The 20,538-nt window shown below is 30.1% G+C and overlaps 1 protein-coding gene across 1 annotated transcript; it reads left to right on the top strand.

Annotated features, from left to right (window-relative positions):
• The first annotated feature begins 6,627 nt into the window (after positions 1-6,627).
• LOC103500307 (DNA damage-repair/toleration protein DRT100-like) lies at positions 6,628-8,042 on the top strand. Its single transcript, XM_017047264.2, has one exon. It carries the CDS (start codon positions 6,703-6,705, stop codon positions 7,792-7,794), a length of 1,092 nt encoding a protein of 363 aa, XP_016902753.2. The 5' UTR covers positions 6,628-6,702; the 3' UTR covers positions 7,795-8,042.
• The last annotated feature ends 12,496 nt before the right edge of the window (positions 8,043-20,538 follow it).

Here is a 20,538-nt window from a genome sequence, read left to right as displayed (position 1 = left end):
TGGTATTTTACACGGTAGGCCTCTGAGTTTTTTCCATTTTCAAAATTATTTTATACAGTGTAAATATTTTGACGCTTTGTTATATTTTTGAAAATACCCCTTAAACAAATATATTTAAAATTTATTGAACATATAAATTTTAAAATTAAACAAGTCTTATGCTATCATTGAACTAAAATTATAATTTAACTCTACTAACGTTTAACTTTGAAGATATAAATTTAAGGACTATTAGAAAAAAATACTAAAGCTAACTTTTAAAATTTAAACATTTAGACATCAAAATTAAACAAAAATTAAAAATAGTAGTCACATTTAAAAATGGGTCAAACTATTTATAAATTATAGCATAATCTTCTATATTTTTTACTATTCCAAATAAACAGACTAATAGTTTTGTTTTATTACTATCAGGGCTAGAAACTGATATTATCATAAACTGAAACTGATATTATCATAAACTGAAACTGATACAAGTGTATAAATATTCGTCCTTTTATTTTGTTATTTATGTAAACACAGCTTGACATAAACAGTAGTATTGTATTGGTACTAAAGTTGTATTCTAACCTTAACTTCATTAAGTGTTTGTTGGTGTTGATATATTTTACTTAAACTTGCGCAATTAATATTTATTTTTAAAAAATATTGACATTTTTTTCTTTTTAGTAACATTGAATCAAATAAAAGTATTTAAAGTCTTAACAAATCATAAGGCACCGCTAGATTGACCCACAAAAGCAATTTTTATTTATACTATAATTACTTCAATCAATCCAGCTTTACACATTATGTGGATTTGGATTTTAATATATCACAATAAATAACCCTATTAATCATTCTTTTTAAGACTTTATTATAATTATAATAATTAAAGTCGTTTCCATCTTAGTCTATAGTCACACACCCACTAATTATAGTATAAAGGAATGTAATGCTGTTTATAGTATCACTACCACTGATAATTACCCCCTTTTTCTTTTTGAAGAATTTGGTTGTGTCATAATAATTAATCCAACAAAGAAAAAGTAGTTTTCATAATTGCTTAATCTAATTGATTTTGATATTTTGTACTTATTCATATTAGAGTCAAAATATTGCCAATTGTATACTAGGCCTGTAGAACTTCTGTATGTTTTTAAATTAAAAAAAAAAAAAAACATAATTGATAGTTCCAATATTAAGCCTTTTGAAAATAAATAAATCTAATCATTCAAAAATATGAAAAATTTACGTTATTAAGTGCTAGAAATGGTGTTCTTGAAAAGGATGGTGAAATAGAAAAAAAGTAATCTTATCCCTACTCAATCACATGTACAAAAGGGTCCACCATTTTAGGTATACATGTAATAAAGATAGATACGATATAACATAATGAATAAAATTTAAAATCATTGCTATCATCTTATTGCAATTTTCAGTTTTCACTCTATACGGGTTGAAATCAAACAAAAAGGTAAATATATAAATTGAGAGTTAAATAAAGATAAGTTTACCTTATGGTCAAAATGAGTAACTCAAATGACGTAAAAAATGATAGACTTACAAATGAGAAATATATGATTCCTCCATTTCATATATTTTGTTTTTCATATATTTTCACAATATATATCTAATTGTTATCCACAGCATTGTAAATTTCATTATAACAAATATAGAGTATAATACTTTTATTAATTTAATCATCACTACGGACATTTTAATTAAGAATTATGCATAATTTTGATCATGTAGGACATAGTTCGTCAAAAAAAAAAAAAAAAAAAAAAAAAGAAGAAGAAGAAAAAAAACCTACTAATGATATAGTCTATCACCAATAAATTTTAAGAATCAAATTCAAATGTCCTTTCCTATCGTACTATATTTGCATACACTTTGAAGTTGATTGCAATATTTGTAAATGTTTCATAGATTTGAAGGGAAAAGTATATTTTTGATCCTTAGGTCTTGGATCTAGTTTCTTGATCCCAAAATATTGCACATTTAGTTTTTTTGTTTTGAGCTTTGTTTCAACATTGCCCAAGTGTTTCAAAATGTTATAATTTTACCATTAAGATTTGAGTTTTCTTTCAACTTGGTCTACAATATTTGAGATTTTACGTTTTTAACCTCAAATTTTCATAATTACTCTTTTTTTTTTTCATAATTACTCACTTTCTATAAGTGACATCAATGTCAATTAATTTATAGTTGTTATTGTCATTCATTTATTTACACCAATAACAGAAAATGAATATTAATTTTAAAAAAGATGAAATCAAATTGAAACAAAATTTAAATACGAAAAAAAAAAAAAGATAATAATAACCTTTTGAAACCCAAGTACTTATAAGAACTAAACTCAAATTTGAGGAGCAAAGTTTAAAGAAGAAGGGAAGTAAACAAACTTTAAAAAAGTAGAATAAAAGAAATATATTTTCCTAAATTTTGACATGATTGTATAAACTTTGTAACATAAAAAGAAATAAAAAGGATAATGAATGATATGAGTAATGGTGATGGTATCCATTGATCTGAATGATATGATACCAAATCGGATGGCGCATAGAAAAGGTAAGACCGAACAATATAATAATAATACTAAAGCCGACACACAGAAATTAAGGTTAAAAAGAGTAGGGCCTGGCCCACTCACAACTCAGCAGAGAGGTGGAAATTTCACAACATGGCCCCCCCGTGGGTCCTACTTTTAAACCTCCTCTTTATTATTCGCATTTACTCCTCTTCACCCTTTTATCAATTTTCTTTTTCTTTTTTCCTTAATTTTCTAGAAAGAAAAATAAAATCAAAGTTAGATTTGCAAAACAAAACAAACAAACAAATAAAAAAAATTGTTCCTCCATGGAAAATAGGAGATTATAGGAGGAAGGGCGTGTAAAAATACCCTTTTAAAAACCCTTTAACAGGAAGGATAATATTGTTCAAAAGTGTTTCAAAATGTGGCTTTACTTGAAAATTAGCTATACAATCTTTACATTAATTTAAACATTTGAGTGTGATAGACTCGATATCATACCCGTATGGGGATCTTTTATACAAGTTAGCTCGAAAAGTGAAATTAGACCAAGAGAAGCAAGTTAAAGATAATCATATCCATAAAAAACAGCAATAACAACACATATGAGTGGAGATCCAAATACTATACCTTTTATTATTAACTTCATGAATTTGATGCTTACATTATTTAAAGCTTATAACTACATCTATGGACAAGATAGCCATATAGGACACACTTAAAGCACAAAAATAACACTACCATATGGCTTTGTTTCAAGGAAAATAGTGAAAAAAACACAATCAAAGAAAGCTGAAGATAGTCCTGTAGAGGCAATGATGTATACTTGTGTTGGCCCTTTTCACTTTTCACTACAAAAAGCTAATCAAGCCAATCTCTTTGCAAAATCTAACTTAAATGATCTGAGGATCCCCACACAAAAGCAATTTAAGGGATATGCACCATATTTTGTGTTATGTGAAGGGTCCCCATATATAAATTGCTAGATATTTTAAAAAAAAAAATTAACAACAAAACAAAATAATGATTGTTGATTATGAGGTTTAATTACATGAACCACATGAAATCAATCATGGTTATTCCTTTAAATATTATTATATCTATCAATATAACGTTAAGAAGTATCCAATGGAAAGAAAGTACTAATATTTTTAAAATCCAATTTTGCTTTGATTCAATTTTAGAGACTAAATTCTTAAAGTACCTAACCCATCTCCATCAGTATATAAAAATAAAAATGAATTTAGTTTAATGATGTAATTTAAATCATCCTCAAATCTCTAAAACTTAGTTTTGATTTGATTTGAATTAAAAAAGAAAAAAAAGGTCAGTAATAATATATAATATATTCATAGTAAATAAGAAAATAAAGTTATGTCAATGTTGAAACTTGTTTAACTTCAAGAGTGGACCAACGAGAGCAGGAGACAATAAAGAAAAATATATAAATGAACTTAAACATAAAAATGGAATATTGAATATTGAATATTGACCCAGTATTGAATATTCGACCCAAAAAAATTATTAATAACAATTTACTATTTTTAAAAACTTTCTAACCAAATCTTTTAAAAAATTAATACTTCACTAATCCATATTTTTTTCTTCTTAATTTAATGTTTTTTTCTTAACTGAAAACAATACGAAGGAAAAATTTATAATTTAATACTTTATTATTATTATTTTTCTAAAAGAATGTACCTTCATTTATAATTCTTCTATCTCGTTGTATTTTTTAATAATTAAAAATTTTATCGTTCGTTTCCTGATCATCCTAGATTTCATGGTGTATTTTAGATGTCATTTTTTAAAGAAAAAAATTATAGCATTTTAAAAAGTTCTTTATCAAATTAACATTCTTTCAAAACTATTTATTGAAACAATGCATTTTTTGTTCTTTCAACTTAGTTGACTCCTTATTTTATTCTTTTCAAATTTTTTCTCCCTTTCCGTAGTTTTTTTTTTTAATTTAATTAAAATGTAAGAAAAGGGTTTTAAGTAATTAGTTAAAATTTGATCAGTCAATTAAAAAAGAATTAAAATGTGAATGTTAAAATGTTAAGATCGTTGTCTTTATAAATAAGACTTATTTTAACTAATTTTTATTTTAATTAATTTAATTTTCTCTTACCTTTTAATTAATCCTTATTTTTTTAATTTAATACTAATTTATTTTTCTCCTTTCAATGAAGAACCTACTATCGTTTACGTTTTTATGAAAATTTCAATTTATTTTCAAATTAACAAAATTTCTTTCAATTTATTTTCAAATTAACAAACACTACAAGAAATCGGAATTTTCCCGACGCCGAAAAACGTCGGAGAAAGTGAAAAATACGTCGGGAAAGGATCTCCTGACACAGTCAGGCTTTCCCAACGCTGTGTTGGTCACGCGTCGGGAAAGCCTCCCCCGACAGACTTTACCATGCAACTTTGTTAGGAACCGTCTTGTCGACACTATATTGAAAGCTCGAGAAAAGGCACTTGAAAAGGTTCGTTAAACTTGAGATTTTTCTTGTTTGTCCAATGTTAGGCCAACCCTATGATGCACAAATGCACACATATTCATTCAATGAAAGTTGTTTCAATAAAAAAAAATTCATTTAAGATATATTTGTTTTGAAAGTCATTGACTGACTTAGCTACAGGATGACAAACGGGATCCTGAAAAAGTGAGAATGGAGAGAGAAGAACTTGAAAGACAGCAAAGAGAAGGTTGGCGGCAAGCTACGGATGGAGAAGGCTGAAGCTGAAGTTGCGGCCGCGGCGACGGACGGCAACGACGATGGAACGGACGGCGACGAATGTTTCTCTCTTCTCCGAACCTTTTCCCTTTCGTTTTCAGTTCTGTGTAAAACAGAAACGAAATAAATATTCAGGGGATCTCCCGACGCACTACTTACGGCGTCGAAAAAACCTAGACCTTTCCTGACGCACTGCATACGGCGTCGGGAAAACCTAGACCTTTCTCGACGCACTACTTATGGCGTCGGGAAAACCTAGGCCTTTTCCGACGCACAACTTGCCTTTCTTGACGCACACTTACGGCGTCGGAAAAACCTAGGCCTTGGGAATACCCCTTATTTCCTATGTGAGGCTTTTCCCGCACACTACTTACGGCGTCGGGAATACTCCTTATTTCCCGATGTCTTGTGTCCGACGCATGAATTGGGCATTGGGAAAAACTCTTATTCCTGACGTCTTACTTTATGCGTCGAGAATAGCTTTTTCTCCCGACGTCTTACTTTATGCGTTGGGAGAACCTCTTATTCCCGATGTCTATTATGCCGACGTCTTTTTTGACGTCGGAAAAAGTCCGATTTCTTGTAGTGAAAATTTCTTTCAATTTTTTTAATTCTTAATTTATTTTTATATTAATTTTTCATTTTATTTTTACTTTTGTTACTTGACATGATAAATTTGTAACGATCAACCATTAATCGAAATTTCATTACTCGACTGTTGACTCTACTACTTCACATTGTGCGTGATTTTTAATAGGTAAACAGTTGATCATATTTTATAGGCGTTTCTTTGTCTTCACAAATATAATCATTCCCTCATACAAAAATTATGTTTGTCGGTCATCACATGTACTATAATTGGATCCGGTTTACGAATGCTATCTATTGCATTCATGTTCAACTCAGTAAAAGTATTTGAGGAAAATTCATGTTCACGACCATCGAGGTCCATATCTTCGAATTCATCATTAGTCATTGTTCTAAAGTCTTTATATTCATTGTTAGCTAACATTTCTTCATCATCGCACAGTAGTTGTGCATCTGATTCTGGATCAGCATCGACATATTCTTCAACTGAGAATAAAATAAGATTATTCAGGGATCCTAATCCCTAATAACCCTAATCCTCGTTTATCATATTCCTTGGTTTGACCAAATTTCTTAATCATTCTTTCCTTAAAATCTCATCCCAAACATATTCTAAAATTTTGTTATTTTTTATAAATATTGTTGTCATTGTCATTTTTTTCGATTCCGATTGTAATTTATTATTATCCACAGGGATATTTTGGTAATCCAACCACCTACATTGAAACCCAATTGCCACTGTCCCACTTTCCCCTCCATCCTCTTCCGTCTCCTACATAACAATGCCTGCCGTGGCAGATCTTACACACTCACTACAACATTGCTTAAACAGCGAGAGCAAAGATATATGCGAGAATGTTATTGTTGAGAATCTTACTTGTTGGCTTTTTCCTCTTCGCCTCCGTCGACGCTTGTTCGCCGTCGGACAGGGCGGCTCTTCTTGCATTCAAGGCAGCGCTGCAGGAGCCCTACTTAGGAATCTTCAATTCATGGACTGGAAATTCCTGCTGCGGCGGTTGGTACGGCGTCAGCTGTGATCCTGAAACTCTCAAGGTCACTGACATTACCCTCCGTGGCGAGTCGGAGGATCCGATCTTCGAGAAGGCCGGGAGGACTGGGTATATGACTGGCTCGATTTCGCCGGAGATTTGTAAGCTCGATAGGCTTACGGTCCTCGTCATTGCGGATTGGAAAGGAATCTCCGGCGAGATTCCGAAATGCTTGACGAAACTAAGCCCTCTTCGAGTTCTTGACCTTGTTGGAAACAAAATAAGCGGCGAAATTCCTTCGGATATCGGAAACTTAAACAGTCTCACCGTACTTAACCTCGCGGAAAATGCGATTTCCGGTAGTATACCAGCATCGATAGTGAATATCGGCAGTCTAAAGCATTTGGACCTCAGAAACAATCGAATCACCGGTGAGATTCCATCCGACTTCGGGAAATTACAGATGCTGAGTCGAGCGCTACTTGGCCGAAATCAACTCACCGGATCGATTCCGGATTCTGTTACGAAAATGTACCGGCTGGCGGATCTTGATTTGTCGATGAACGGAATCTCTGGGTTGATTCCGGCAAATATGGGGAACATGCCGGTTCTTTCTACTTTAAATCTGGACAGTAACAGACTCTCGGGACAAATACCTCCAACTCTATTGAGCAACGACGGATTAGGGATTCTAAATTTGAGCCGAAACGGTCTGGAAGGGCAGATTCCGGACGTATTCCACCCGGATTCATATTTCATGGCGCTCGACTTGTCGTTTAATGCTTTGAAAGGTCCGATACCAAATTCATTGTCGTCAGCCAAATACGTGGGGCATTTGGATCTGAGCCATAACCATCTTTGCGGCTCAATACCCAACGGGTCGCCGTTTGACCACCTTGAAGCGTCGTCGTTTACTAACAATGACTGCCTTTGTGGGAACCCGTTAAGGACCTGTTGAGGAACCGGATCGGGTTAGATCGGAATGGATGGGTCCGGTCTTGGGGTGTCGGGCAATGGGGCATGTTTATATTTATTTAAAAGAAAAATGTGATAATAAAAATATTTTTGCGTGGATTTTTAGTGAGTGGACTGTGGAGGGTGTTCTTATTATTTTAAATTGTTATTATTATTACTTTTTTTTTTCTTCTAAAATGTAATCTGAATCTTAGAAATAATTAAATTTAGTTACTTTTTTTTCTTTTTCCCTAATTCTTTAAGGGATGATGAAGAATGAAGAATGAAGAATGTTACCTTTTTCTTATAAATTTGGAGGAGGTTGGATTGCACGTGAAAGAGAAGTCACGTGTTTTTTGTTTTTATTTTAACTTTGTGGGTAAAGTTAAAAATCGATTTTGCCTTTAACCTGCATGCTAATTTACCATTTTCTAATATATATATATATATAAAATAGATATTATGTTTTTTTCCTCTAAAATATATATGAAAAAGATAGGAGTCCAAATGTAAACTTGGAGCTGAGGGACAAAGTTGTGATTTTCTTCTCACTAAAATATAGAAATTCAATGCATGGTGTTCTGTAAAAAGAAAATGCATGGCAATAATTCTTCATTTTTGAGTTAGAGAAGGGAATATTCGTTCATTAAGTAGAGAGAGAAAGAGAGTATTAGCATTAATTGGTTTTCTGTGGGCTTATGAGAGAGAGACTACTCGCAAAATATAATAAATGATGTAAATTAACACTAATTAAGTGGACATTTGCTGAAAATAAAATAAATAGTGAACACTATTGTAATTTTTCTTTTAATAGAGTGAACATTAACGAACTTTGAAATTTAGAGATCAAAATAATATTTTTAATTTTCGATAAAATATCAATTCATTACAGGTAAGAGAAATTGTGTCAAATCAACTCTCAACCTTAGCATATATTTTAGACATGAGTATTTCAAATAACTTTATTTTTATTGTAAATACGAGTCTAAATAAATAAAATAAATAATAAAATACGAAAACAAAGAAAATTTTCCGTATCCACTTTCTCCCAAATTTCACCTTTAAGTGTCACTATTTGACTGAGATAGGGTAGATTACATGAACATTAAACACAAAAGCTAAAGCTAAGATGTAGGTTAAGAACCTATTTAGATCATTTTGAAAAGTTAGGATGATGAAATAAACGGGATTTCAAAGTCCAAGAATTAAACACACTTTATATCGATTAATAAGTTGAATAATATGTATGGGAATTAAAATTTTGAAAATAGGAGTTATATACCTAATGTAGTTGCTCAGATTTATAATTTAAACATTTGTAGCTGTGGAGGTGGGGAAGGTTTGTAGCATATTGAATAGTATAAAGAATGGGTACAACTTTCACGAGGTTTAATAAATTGTTAGCATTAAAAGTGCATGGATTGGAACTTGGAATGGATGCAGCTGTCAATGTCCTACAACATTAATGCACCACATTAATGAGTTCTCTCTCTGATTCAACAAAAAATTAAATTTGGACATTTAAATACTCTTTTTCTTCTTTTTGCTTCAAACTCTTCGCTAAAAATAGCATAACTTACATCAATTTTTATAAATATGTTACAGGTTCGAAACCTTGTTATTTGAAATGTAATACTGCCTTTAATCTACTTTACCATACCAACTTTGAATCTATTATATATTGATTAACCTAACATCATTCATATCAAATTGTTAATAATAAGTTACATATCATATTCTATTTTTAAGTAGTTAATGGTGGCTATTAAATGTCTATTGTCTTACTCAACCAAAACTTTGAACGTGGGATCTTTCTTTCGAGTCCTAAATCTCTTTTTATATACTAGTTCAATTAGTATAGAAATTGTTATGAAATAAAGGATAATGAAACAAACAAAGAGAAGAATAGAGAAGAGAGGAAGAAGAGAAGACAATTGAACTCAATTGTGGTGTGTATGCAAATGATCTCTACAACCTCTATTTATAGGGTTGTGAGAATAATGGTTACAAAACCAAACATAAATAGGAGACAAGAAAGTTATGAAAATTGATGGGAAGGTTAATGGATGAATTTGTAACATAAGAAAGTTATGAACATCTAATAATATTTTACTTTAATATTGAATATTCATTACACTCCCCTTTAGATGTCCATATTATATAAAATAAATGTCTCGTTAAAACCTTACTAAGAAAAAACCCAGTGGGAAAAAATCCTAGTGAAGGAAAAAGAGTACATCATTTTATATACTTTAATAATTGTCTCATTAAAAACATTGCTAGGAAGACCCAATTGGAAAAACCATAGTCAAGAAAAGAATGCAGTATTTTTACTCCCTCTCATGAGTACATCACTTGAATTCTCCGAGTTGTCACATTTCAATGTTGTGCTTAAGCTTTTCAAATGGCGGAGTTGGTAATTGCCTTTGTAAATAAGTCTGTCATGTTGTCTTTTGAAGAATTTTGTTGAATATTGATGTCATCATTTGATGTTTTGTCTTCACATAAGAACACTATTGGCTAGTTTTGTACATCATAAATATCATTGCATGATTTAAAATAGTTGTTCTGATCTGCTTCATAAGCTGCCATAATATAGAAAAAATTCTTGTATATGTATTGAGTAACTCGTATCTAGCTCGCATGGGTAAGATAAAAAACATGTATTTTCGTAATCAACTAGATCACAATTAGATCTATTAGAATAAATTGTTGTAAGCTAATAATTCTTAAATTAAACATAACATAGTTTAATTCTATTTCAATATTTTTGGAGAAATATTATTTTTATGTAACAAAATTACTAAAAATATTACAACAGATAGTGGATAAACTAGTAAATATACAAGTGCACTTATTTCTCAAAATTATGGTTCTTCACGACCTCAAGTTTTTTATCTTTCTGATACGAAATGATAAAAAAAAAAAAATTCACATGGCCAAGTGAATGAATCACCCTAGGAAAGTTCAATGATATAACTAGTTCAATTTCATTTGCTTTATGCTTTATTTGCAAGTTAAGACAAAACATATAATCTCAAATTCTTTTTAGAGAAATTCTATTATTTTTGAAATCTCTTCAGGAGTTTCTACTCAAATCATCAAATTGGACAAATAAGGGTTATGTTTATATTCTCTTATCAACAAAAATGTAATAAGAGATGATGATATTCGTCTGAAATATTTTATAATTTTCTTATTATTGAATCATAAGATTTCATAACCTTTAATCCTTCATGGATATAATTATTAATAAATTTATATCAAATGTATAATGATTACATCCATAAGGTGTATGTTAAGCTTCGCATACACACTAAGATATGTTAGATATCTTATGGTATTGTATCCACCATAGGAGAATATGTATCTCTCATATAACCAATACCAATTCTTTGTGTGGAACTTGTCATACTTTCTATGTGTTTTACAAACACTTTACTTGTATTCATCATGTTCGACATTCTCTAAATGTCTAACTAGTTCTCACTATTTGAAACATATAGGTTTATTTTGATTGGATTGTTTCTTTTCACATAAGCCAATCTTTTTTGTGTTGTCGCAACATTGAATATGTCTAAGTACATATTACTTATTTTCATAAATAATAGCGTGAGCAACATTGTATGCAAAAATGTTGTCAAGTTATTTAAGTATGGTTCCATTTCTTGTTATGACATATAATTTTATCAAGATCTCTTTACAATTTTTTTTCAAGATTCTTATGAGTACTCATATTCAGGATTTCTTCTAGAATATCCATATTCTTAACTAATCATTAATTGACTATTTCTTCTTTAAGGATCTTTCTCTTTGTAACTCACATTTGCCTATCACGCTTCAAGTGTGTAGTATTGACAACTTGTTGCACTAGGATATCATTCTTAGATGGTATCTTTGTAACCACTATAACTCGGTCACTTTCTTACAATTATAAATGTTCTGTAAATGCATCTACATTTGATTTGATATCATTTTATTCCAAATGAGATATCTTTTGAACTTCTAGTTCAAAATAATTTGTATGATGATCAAAATGAGACAATATTTATGCATTTCATTCAATTTATTTTTTTCAACATTTTCTTAATTTCTCCCCCTAATGTTGGAAAAAATGTCTCATTAATGAGAACTAGCAAATTGCTTAGTAAATATATCATCCATCCGGAGTTTAATTGTTTCATCATCTTAAACATGATCTCATACAAATTTAGAAGCTTTTCTATTCAAACATATGCTACAATATGTTCGTTCACTTATCTCAATCAATTATCAAATGTTTGGGATGCAAACTCACTAACATTCTTAAATCAAAATAATAAGTATATATATGGTCAACAATAGGATGCGCCAACAAAAATTAATAAACCATGAATCTCTTCCCAAAAGCATGAGAGTTTCAATTTCAAATTTCACTAGTGAGAGTTTGATAATTAACCTCTTGAGAATAAGAGACTCCTTGACAATTTATTATATGAAAGAATCTTTTAGTTCTTCAATGGATGTCAATGTATATTTCCAATCATACATTAATTTCATTATTGACCCAAAATGACTCTCATGTCAAATAAAATTATGTTTGGATCAATGAACTTCAGGTTCGTTGTTGCATATATATCAATTACACGAATGTGTGTGTAATATAATTGAGAAGTAAAAGTAGGCAAATTTTCTATATGCACTACCCGCAAAAGATTATATATAATATATGCATATCATATATTATTCTTATAGTCAATCACTCTAGATATGATATCGATTACAACATATACCTTTCCAGTTTACTAAACTTCTCTTTGATAGATTTACAAAGATAGTAAGGTATATTAAGACTATTAAGACTATCAAATCTTGAAGGTGTATTGTTTAGTTTTAAGTATAATATGCATAGATGTACTATATGTAACATATAAATATCAAGAGATTATTCTTATTCTCTCCAAGAGATTAAAAGAAAATCCAAATATTTCATCTATATATAAATGGACAAAAATAATAATCATCTCTTCAGGAGATTATAAGTAATATGTGATATCCAAATAATATCATATTTATAAGGTTAAAATAAAAATTATGATCTCTTCGAGAGATACAAATAATTTATCAAAGTTTGATTTCATACATCGCTCTCCTTTTCATCATTAAGGATTTTAATTTTTCAAATAAACTCTTAATGTACGACAAGTACAAGATTATTGTATTTTTTCCAAACATATTTGGAAAATAGAATTCTCATATGGTTCTAATCAAATAAAACCTTATTCTCTATTAACATAATTTCCATCTTACTAAATATTGTAACATTCACTTCAGGGAATGCTATTAAATTATTTAATCAAAATTTACCATCCCTTTTTTTTATAGAAACATATGCTCAATATATAATATAATATTTCAAACTTTCTCTATAAAATTGTTATTGTAAGAGCAAAAATGTTTTGATATGCGCAACTACTGGTGCACGACAAAAACAATGAGCACTAATTGATTTAACTTCAGGTGCATTAAATCAACATTGAGTTTAAGAAGTAATTAATTATTATACATAACTTTCATAAACTTTGTCGTAAGAGAATTTAATCACTACATATAAAAATTTTAAGACTCATAAAGTTCACATGTATCTTAGCAAATGTATCTTAGCAAACATATATTGCATACTTAGTTATCAAGAAATATGAATGATGGTGATGAGAAGATTAATGATGAATACACCAAATACATACATATATAACAAAATCATCAAAATCAAAATACTCACCATATTTGGACGAAATTCTAAATACCTCAAAAACTATGAAAATAATTCTAGCCGGTCTTTAACAAGAATCAAAATCAATTGCTACAAAACCTTCAAATTAGTAGAGACTCGTGCTGATAACGTGTTATGAAATAAAGGATAATAAAACAAACAAAGAGAAGAATAGAGAAGAGAGGAAGAAGAGAAGACAATTGAACTCAATTGTGGTGTGTATGCAAATGATCTCTACAATCTCTATTTATAGGGTTGTGAAAATAATGGTTACAAAACCAAACATAAATAGGAGACAAGAAAGTTATGAATATTGATGAAGAGGTTATTGGATGAATTTGTAACCTAAGAAGGTTATGGACATCTAATATATTTGACTTTAATATTGAATATTCATAACAGAAATAAGTTTCTATCCATTTATTCCATACTCAACTAGAAATTTTGGACTAATTTATTAAAATAATCCAATATGATAAATTATTAATTCACATATATAGCTCACACTTTAATTATGTGTATTATTTAAATACGTCTAACTAGTTAATGTTTATTGAAATATGATAAATAATAACAATAGTTTAAACTTACATTTTTTTTAGTTTGTATGCATACTACTGAAGATAGAATCGTGATATTCTTTTTTAGACTAAGGATAAATAAAAAAATAACTAAATTTAAGATTTATTGTTATTATTTAAAAGGTACAATAACTAATAACTAAAACGAAACAAAATCAAAAATCTATGGACAAAAGTTATATTATGACTATAGATCTTCAAAAGTGACAAATATTACATATATGTTAGTTGTTGATAAAAAAAAAAAAAAAGACAGTTACTAATAAAGAAAACAACGCAAAGAGAATATATATATATATATATATATATATATATATATATATATATATATAGATAGATAGATAGATAGATAGATATAATGGAGATTTGTGAAGCATGCAGTTGGGAACTCTTTGAAAAAAGTCATCGTTTGACGCCGTAGCCCTCTTTTGGAGTCTTTTCCAATGGTGATAGAAAAGATTTAACATTAACGAAGTATTGAGTGTTTATCGAAAGCTTTGGTTTTCAAGTTCTTAATGTCGCTACCTAAAATGAAGGGGTGAGGCCTCTACACATTTTCGTGGATCACAACATGAAGAACTTGAGCATAACTTAGGCATTATATGATTTCATGCCCAATCCGATCTTCTAACCAAAATTATCAATCGTGGTTTAGGTTTCATAAATCAATAGTTGTGATTAGATGGACAAAGAGGAGAAATGTGGCATCTTTTAAAATTTCAGATAACCTGAAAATAGCATATTTGTTTAATAATAATTATAGCAAAACTGCCACCAGCATGTTTTTATAATTATTTTTAACCCAATTATACCTTTTGATATAGGATAATCTATTATTTCAATCTCATATTTGAATAGCTCAACTAATGAATAGTGTTTGAATAGCTCAAATTTGGTAAATCTTAACTAAATCAGCTATTTTGTTGCGAGAATATTGCACCAACATCTCCTAAAATAATCCCAATATTTTCAACCAGATTTTCATATTCTTTTTAATTCAAACAATTTATTTGGATAATTCATAATATATATGTCTAATAGCAATTTGAATTTAAATCGTAAATCCCATCCCTAAAATAATGACAAAGATAATTATAAGATTTTCGGATTCTTCAATTACGATTATCCACATATTTTTGTTGATTTTTATTTTAAAAAAATAAATTTTTTAAAAAATAAATACAAACACCATATATTTAAATCTATATACATATTACGTTAATTATTTTGAGACGTTCTGTTTTTTTGTTAACATTAATATTCACGTTATTACATTTTTTTTACATTAAACGTTTTGTTTTTTGATGTTGGTGTTTGTGTAGGATTCAAAAAGGCAATTTATGAGAAGGAAACGTGAAGAAGAAGAGAAAGAATGAAGGGAAGGTATGTTGTCTACATTGTTGTAGATTAATTCATAAAATGTACTATATTTAATAAATTCATAATATAACATTTACCCAACAAATCTTGGTGAACAGGATAATACTGAAAGTGAACAAGATAAACAAGAAGAACAAGACGAAGATGAAGAAGGACAAGGGGAGACCGACGTGAAAGAAGAATGTAGTTCAGGGACGAAAGAAACAACTGTGAAAAACAGTAAAGAATAATCAAGGACCCTTCAGTTACGACTGCAACTAATAATGTTAGTAATAACTTGTGAGACAGTAGAGTAGATTAACACATGAGACTTTGATAACCCAGTTCAGCCAATATTGCCTACATCTGGGGAGCTACGCACAACTTAGATGAGTAATTTTATTAATATTCACCATAAACACCAAAACATCAATCTAGCTTATGTGTACTTCTCAATACTATAACTATATGACATGTGTATTAACATCAGACTCCAGGCTCTCCTTGGAATAAAGAAGACTTCCGTCAACAGTGTCTGATGGTCAGGCTCCCCCTGAACGTATGCGTGAATCAACTATGAATCAAACTAACCACAGATTCATTCTGTATATTACTCATCTGCAAAACTCAACTTTAGGTAATCATGTTGCTTCAGAAGTCATAAGATCAAGCTACCTTTTGTTGCGGCCGCTTCAATGATAAACCGGAAGTTACTTCTTAGCGTCAGCAACGAAACTTTTCTCTTTTTTTTTTCTGCGCAATCCCGCCCATCTTCAAAACTCATATATATATATATATATATATATATATATATATATATATATATATATATATATATATATATATATCCAGATATGTATAAAACTTGTATCTTTAATAAGATCCATAAAGAATAGGAACTTATTATAATCTTAAAGATAATTAGAGAGATTCCCAAAATATAGGAAAATCAAATATTCATTGAATATCTTCTTTTTTAAATATATCTTCTCTTTTAAGTAAATCATCTAATTAAAAGATATTCTTTTAGACAAAGAACGCTTCAACAAACTGAAACAAATAAAGAATCAATAGAGAATAGAAAAAGAAAAAAGGTACAAGAAAGGAAAAAAAAGATAACAGTCTATAACATCTAATAAATGTAAAAGTTATATCGAATTTTGCTGTCAATTTTCTTTTTATATAACATAGGTCAAGAGTGCTAACAAGAAAGAAAAGATCAAAAAGGATAAAAGACGGAAAGGGAAAGCACCAATGACACAAGAAAAGGTTGAGGTATGTGTGATATAGTACTTAGTATGTATGAATTCTATATACGTAGAATACAAGGTATGTTGTTGCTTTTTGATATCGAATATATTATATTTAGGGGTAATTACATTGTATTTATGATGTTGAATCTGATTGATGTGAATTACAATGTATTTGTGTATTATATTTGGAGTGTTATGTGTTATGGAGTGGGATACTTTAAAGTGTAGTTAATGATGGAAAAAACAAAGCAAGAGACATGCAGCAGCAGAAGGTATAGATCATGCTTTACTTTATATGCATCTAAACGATTTAGAAGTTAGCATACAACTACCATGCGATGAACCTAAACGAAGAGAGAGGAAGGTAAACGATGAACTTACCTTTGTAGTTCTCAACTTCTTCTTTGATCCAAAACTTCCTCTCTTCCTGAAAATCACGAGCAAGGACAACCACCAAGCTGACATACTATGCTCAGAACCAAGAACAGAGTTGTGGGACTCGGTTATGTGAAGAGAATTTTGGAGAGAGATGAGAGTCAATCGTTTAGGTATTTTTCAGAGAAAACCTCATCCTTTTCTCATTCGGTAATAAGAAGTTTTTATATGAAATCTTCATGCAAATTACATGTAAATTATTTCATATCTTATCATCAGCTAATCAATTCATTAACTTTTTAATGAAATTAGTGGCGTTTAATTCATAATCTGTTGCCACATTTCCCATTAACCGTTAATTAATAAAGTAATTAGCCAAAGAGGCATTTTGGTCATTTGACCAACTTAAGTCAAAGTCAAACTTTGACTTTTCTTAGTCAAAAGTCAACTTGTTGACTTTTTACTATTTTCTCGTCTTGACTAATTCTAACCTCTCGAGTATAAATCCGTATTCATTTTTCTAAAATTCAAATCATATTTGAATATAGATCCGGTCAAAGTTCAAAATCAACATGTTGACTTTTAATTGTTTTCTAAACTTTTCAAGCTTTTAAATATGAATCTATATTTATATTTATTTAAATCATATTTAAACACAAAACTCAAAGTTTATTTCTACCGACTTATATCTTATATATTTATCGGTTTCTCTCTCTTATCTTTATTCGAACAATTCGAATTACTTTAGCATACTTGTTCTTAGTTGAATCCATATGAGCTAGTAGAGGAACCTAATGGACCTATAGATCATGGGCTCCAACGATTCGAGATTAACTGGCTAAACTCTTTTAGACCAAAGTTAATCAACATTCATTAATAAAGAGTCATTCCACTAAAGACTCTTAGTTGCACTTCCCTCACTATAGATATATTTATGTCCACCTGATATAACCATGATAAGTAAGTCGATCCTTTACAGGTTGTTCGTAATCTTGGTTGGGTCAAAATACCGTTTTACCCCCGAGATTACATCTGCTCCTTAAGACCCACTGATCCACTATTGAACAATTGGTTTAAAGTCCAACCTATAAACCAGAATCCTTCTCTGACCAATGAGAAGGTGGGGACCCTTGTTCAAGACTTGGATTCAGTCCTTAAGGGCAACCTATCTATTATCCCAGAAGTTGGTAGGAGTGAATTCCATCTTGCACTCTATGTCCCTAGCTATCCACTCGGTCTTACCCTTGAAATGAGAGGCTTATTGGGCCAGCAATGTTGAGCTGCCCTCACCTATGCAGATCTAAAGATACTACCGAATGAACAGAAGTTCATAGTTAGCTTAGGATTAAGATCAAGTTACCTAGGCCATCGTAAATGAAATAGTCAGCTTATAGTTTACGGTGTTCTAACTAAAAGTGACTATTTTGTGGTTCCAGTCTTATGCAAACCATTTACATTAGATGTCCCCACTCCCATGTTTCTACATGAACGATTCAGGATTACATCGTTTGTACTAACTACGGAGCGAGCCGCAACCATAGTGTTTATCCAGAATAAGGCGTCCGACCTTATTCATACACTATAGACCATTTGGGCTATTAACTTGAACTTAATTCATGTTTATGTGTCCACATAAAGTTCAAGTATATATGACAAACTAGTAAATAGCCTCAGGACCTTAAAAGATTATTGGTTTTAAGATTATAGCATTCAATAATAAATTTTATTGAATCATATAACAAAGTATGAGTTTTAGGACACAAATTCCAACAGTTAACTTGTAGATTTTGTTCCATTGTTTTGTTTCACTGATTGTACTTCAAAGTATTTGTGAATATTTGTTGTACATGACCCCATGTATTCTGGAATATGTTGCAACGTATTTGTGTATTTTTGTATTTGAAATACATTATCAATTGAATCTGGTTATGGTGAATTACAATGTATTTGTGTATTCCCTTTCGATCGTTGTTCGTAAAATCAAGGGGGTATCTTTTGATATATTGTTTCTGTAAATTAAAAAAATAATTAAATAAACAAATAAATAATTTATATTCACAACTGTATCTATATAAACCTATAATTAAAAATGAAAAAAAATATTATACACTTTACATATTTTCTTTCTGACCTTGGTAAAATTTCAGAGATCACCTGAATATGCTTTTGATAACAGTGAAAGATTGACGGTTAATATTGTTGTGGATGCCACAATTGAGAAGTATAATGGTGTTGAGAATAAATATCCCTAAGAATCATAGCTCAAACGAATGAAAGAAGAACTACGAAGACAAACCTTTGCGCTGATGAAGAAGCTCACCTGAATCTGGAATCGTTTTGAAGAAGAAGATAGTCGGCAAGAAGAAAATCCCTTGATTTGCGCTAAATATAATGTATGAAGACGTTGAAGGATTTGAAGGGGACGAAGCTGGAAGCTCCAACTGTTTCTGCAACTAATGGAAGACTTTGAAGGTTTGAAGGGGATGAGTGGTTTCAAGAATATTGTTCGATGGAATCTACGAAAGTGAAAGATAGGGAAGCTGTAATCTTTTCAGTTTTGAAGAGTTTCAAGGGTTTCAAGAATATTGTTCGGCGGCCCTTTTTCCCTCAACGTTTGAATGCCTTAAGTGTTTGAAAGGTTTGAAAGATGTGAAGAGATTGATAACGTTTGAATGCCTGAACATGCACAATGTGAAGAAGATAATGCATAAATTATGTGTTGATGGTGATAGGTGTTAATTTTCGGGTTTTGGGGGAAAATAGGATTCTGATAGATGTTAATTGTGTGTTGGAAGTTTGATTTAATTATAGAGTATTTATGGTTTCTTGAATAATTGTATTTAGGATTCAAGTTTTTCACTTAGACAGGGGTATTTATGACATTGTTCCCAGTAATTTTTTTCTCCATATTTTTCGATTTTGCTATTTTATTAATTTAAATAAAAAGTTATCATTTATACAAAGTAAACCTTCTATTTTGTTATTCTTTTCGTCAACCGTTAAATTTTCTATTTTAATTACAGATGAACATCTACATGTCTAAACGAAAGTCCAATGTGAGTGTTATTATTGACAAAAATTTGAATGTGTGAATTTGTGAATCTTCATGCTTGTGATGTAATTAATCATTTTTAAAACAATATCCTCATATTTATCTTTTTAAAAGTGTTTCCGTAATCACTTTGTGAAACGCTTCGTATTTAGGAGGAGGATGTGAATGAACCGATATCACATTTGAATAAAAGGGACTCTAAGAACATGAAAGTACGATTAAGATATGAAAGTAAGGAATGAAACGTTAGAGGATGTGAATAAATCCTCTAAATTTTCTCTTAACTTTTCAAATTCTACACCAAATTGTTATGATATATTTTCTCTTCCATCCCTATAAATAGTTTCACATATTTCCTAGAGTTTTATTACTAAGC

The sequence above is a fragment of the Cucumis melo genome, chromosome 4 (assembly GCF_025177605.1).
Source record: "Cucumis melo cultivar AY chromosome 4, USDA_Cmelo_AY_1.0, whole genome shotgun sequence".
Classification (NCBI taxonomy): domain Eukaryota; kingdom Viridiplantae; phylum Streptophyta; class Magnoliopsida; order Cucurbitales; family Cucurbitaceae; genus Cucumis; species Cucumis melo.
The sequence above is the reverse complement of the archived record's forward strand: the minus strand, read 5'-3'. Positions and strand labels throughout refer to the sequence as shown.

Coding starts and splice junctions, on each gene's coding strand:
- LOC103500307 (XM_017047264.2), top strand. CDS start 6,703: ATGTTATTGTTGAGAATCTTACTTGTTGGCTTTTTCCTCTTCGCCTCC.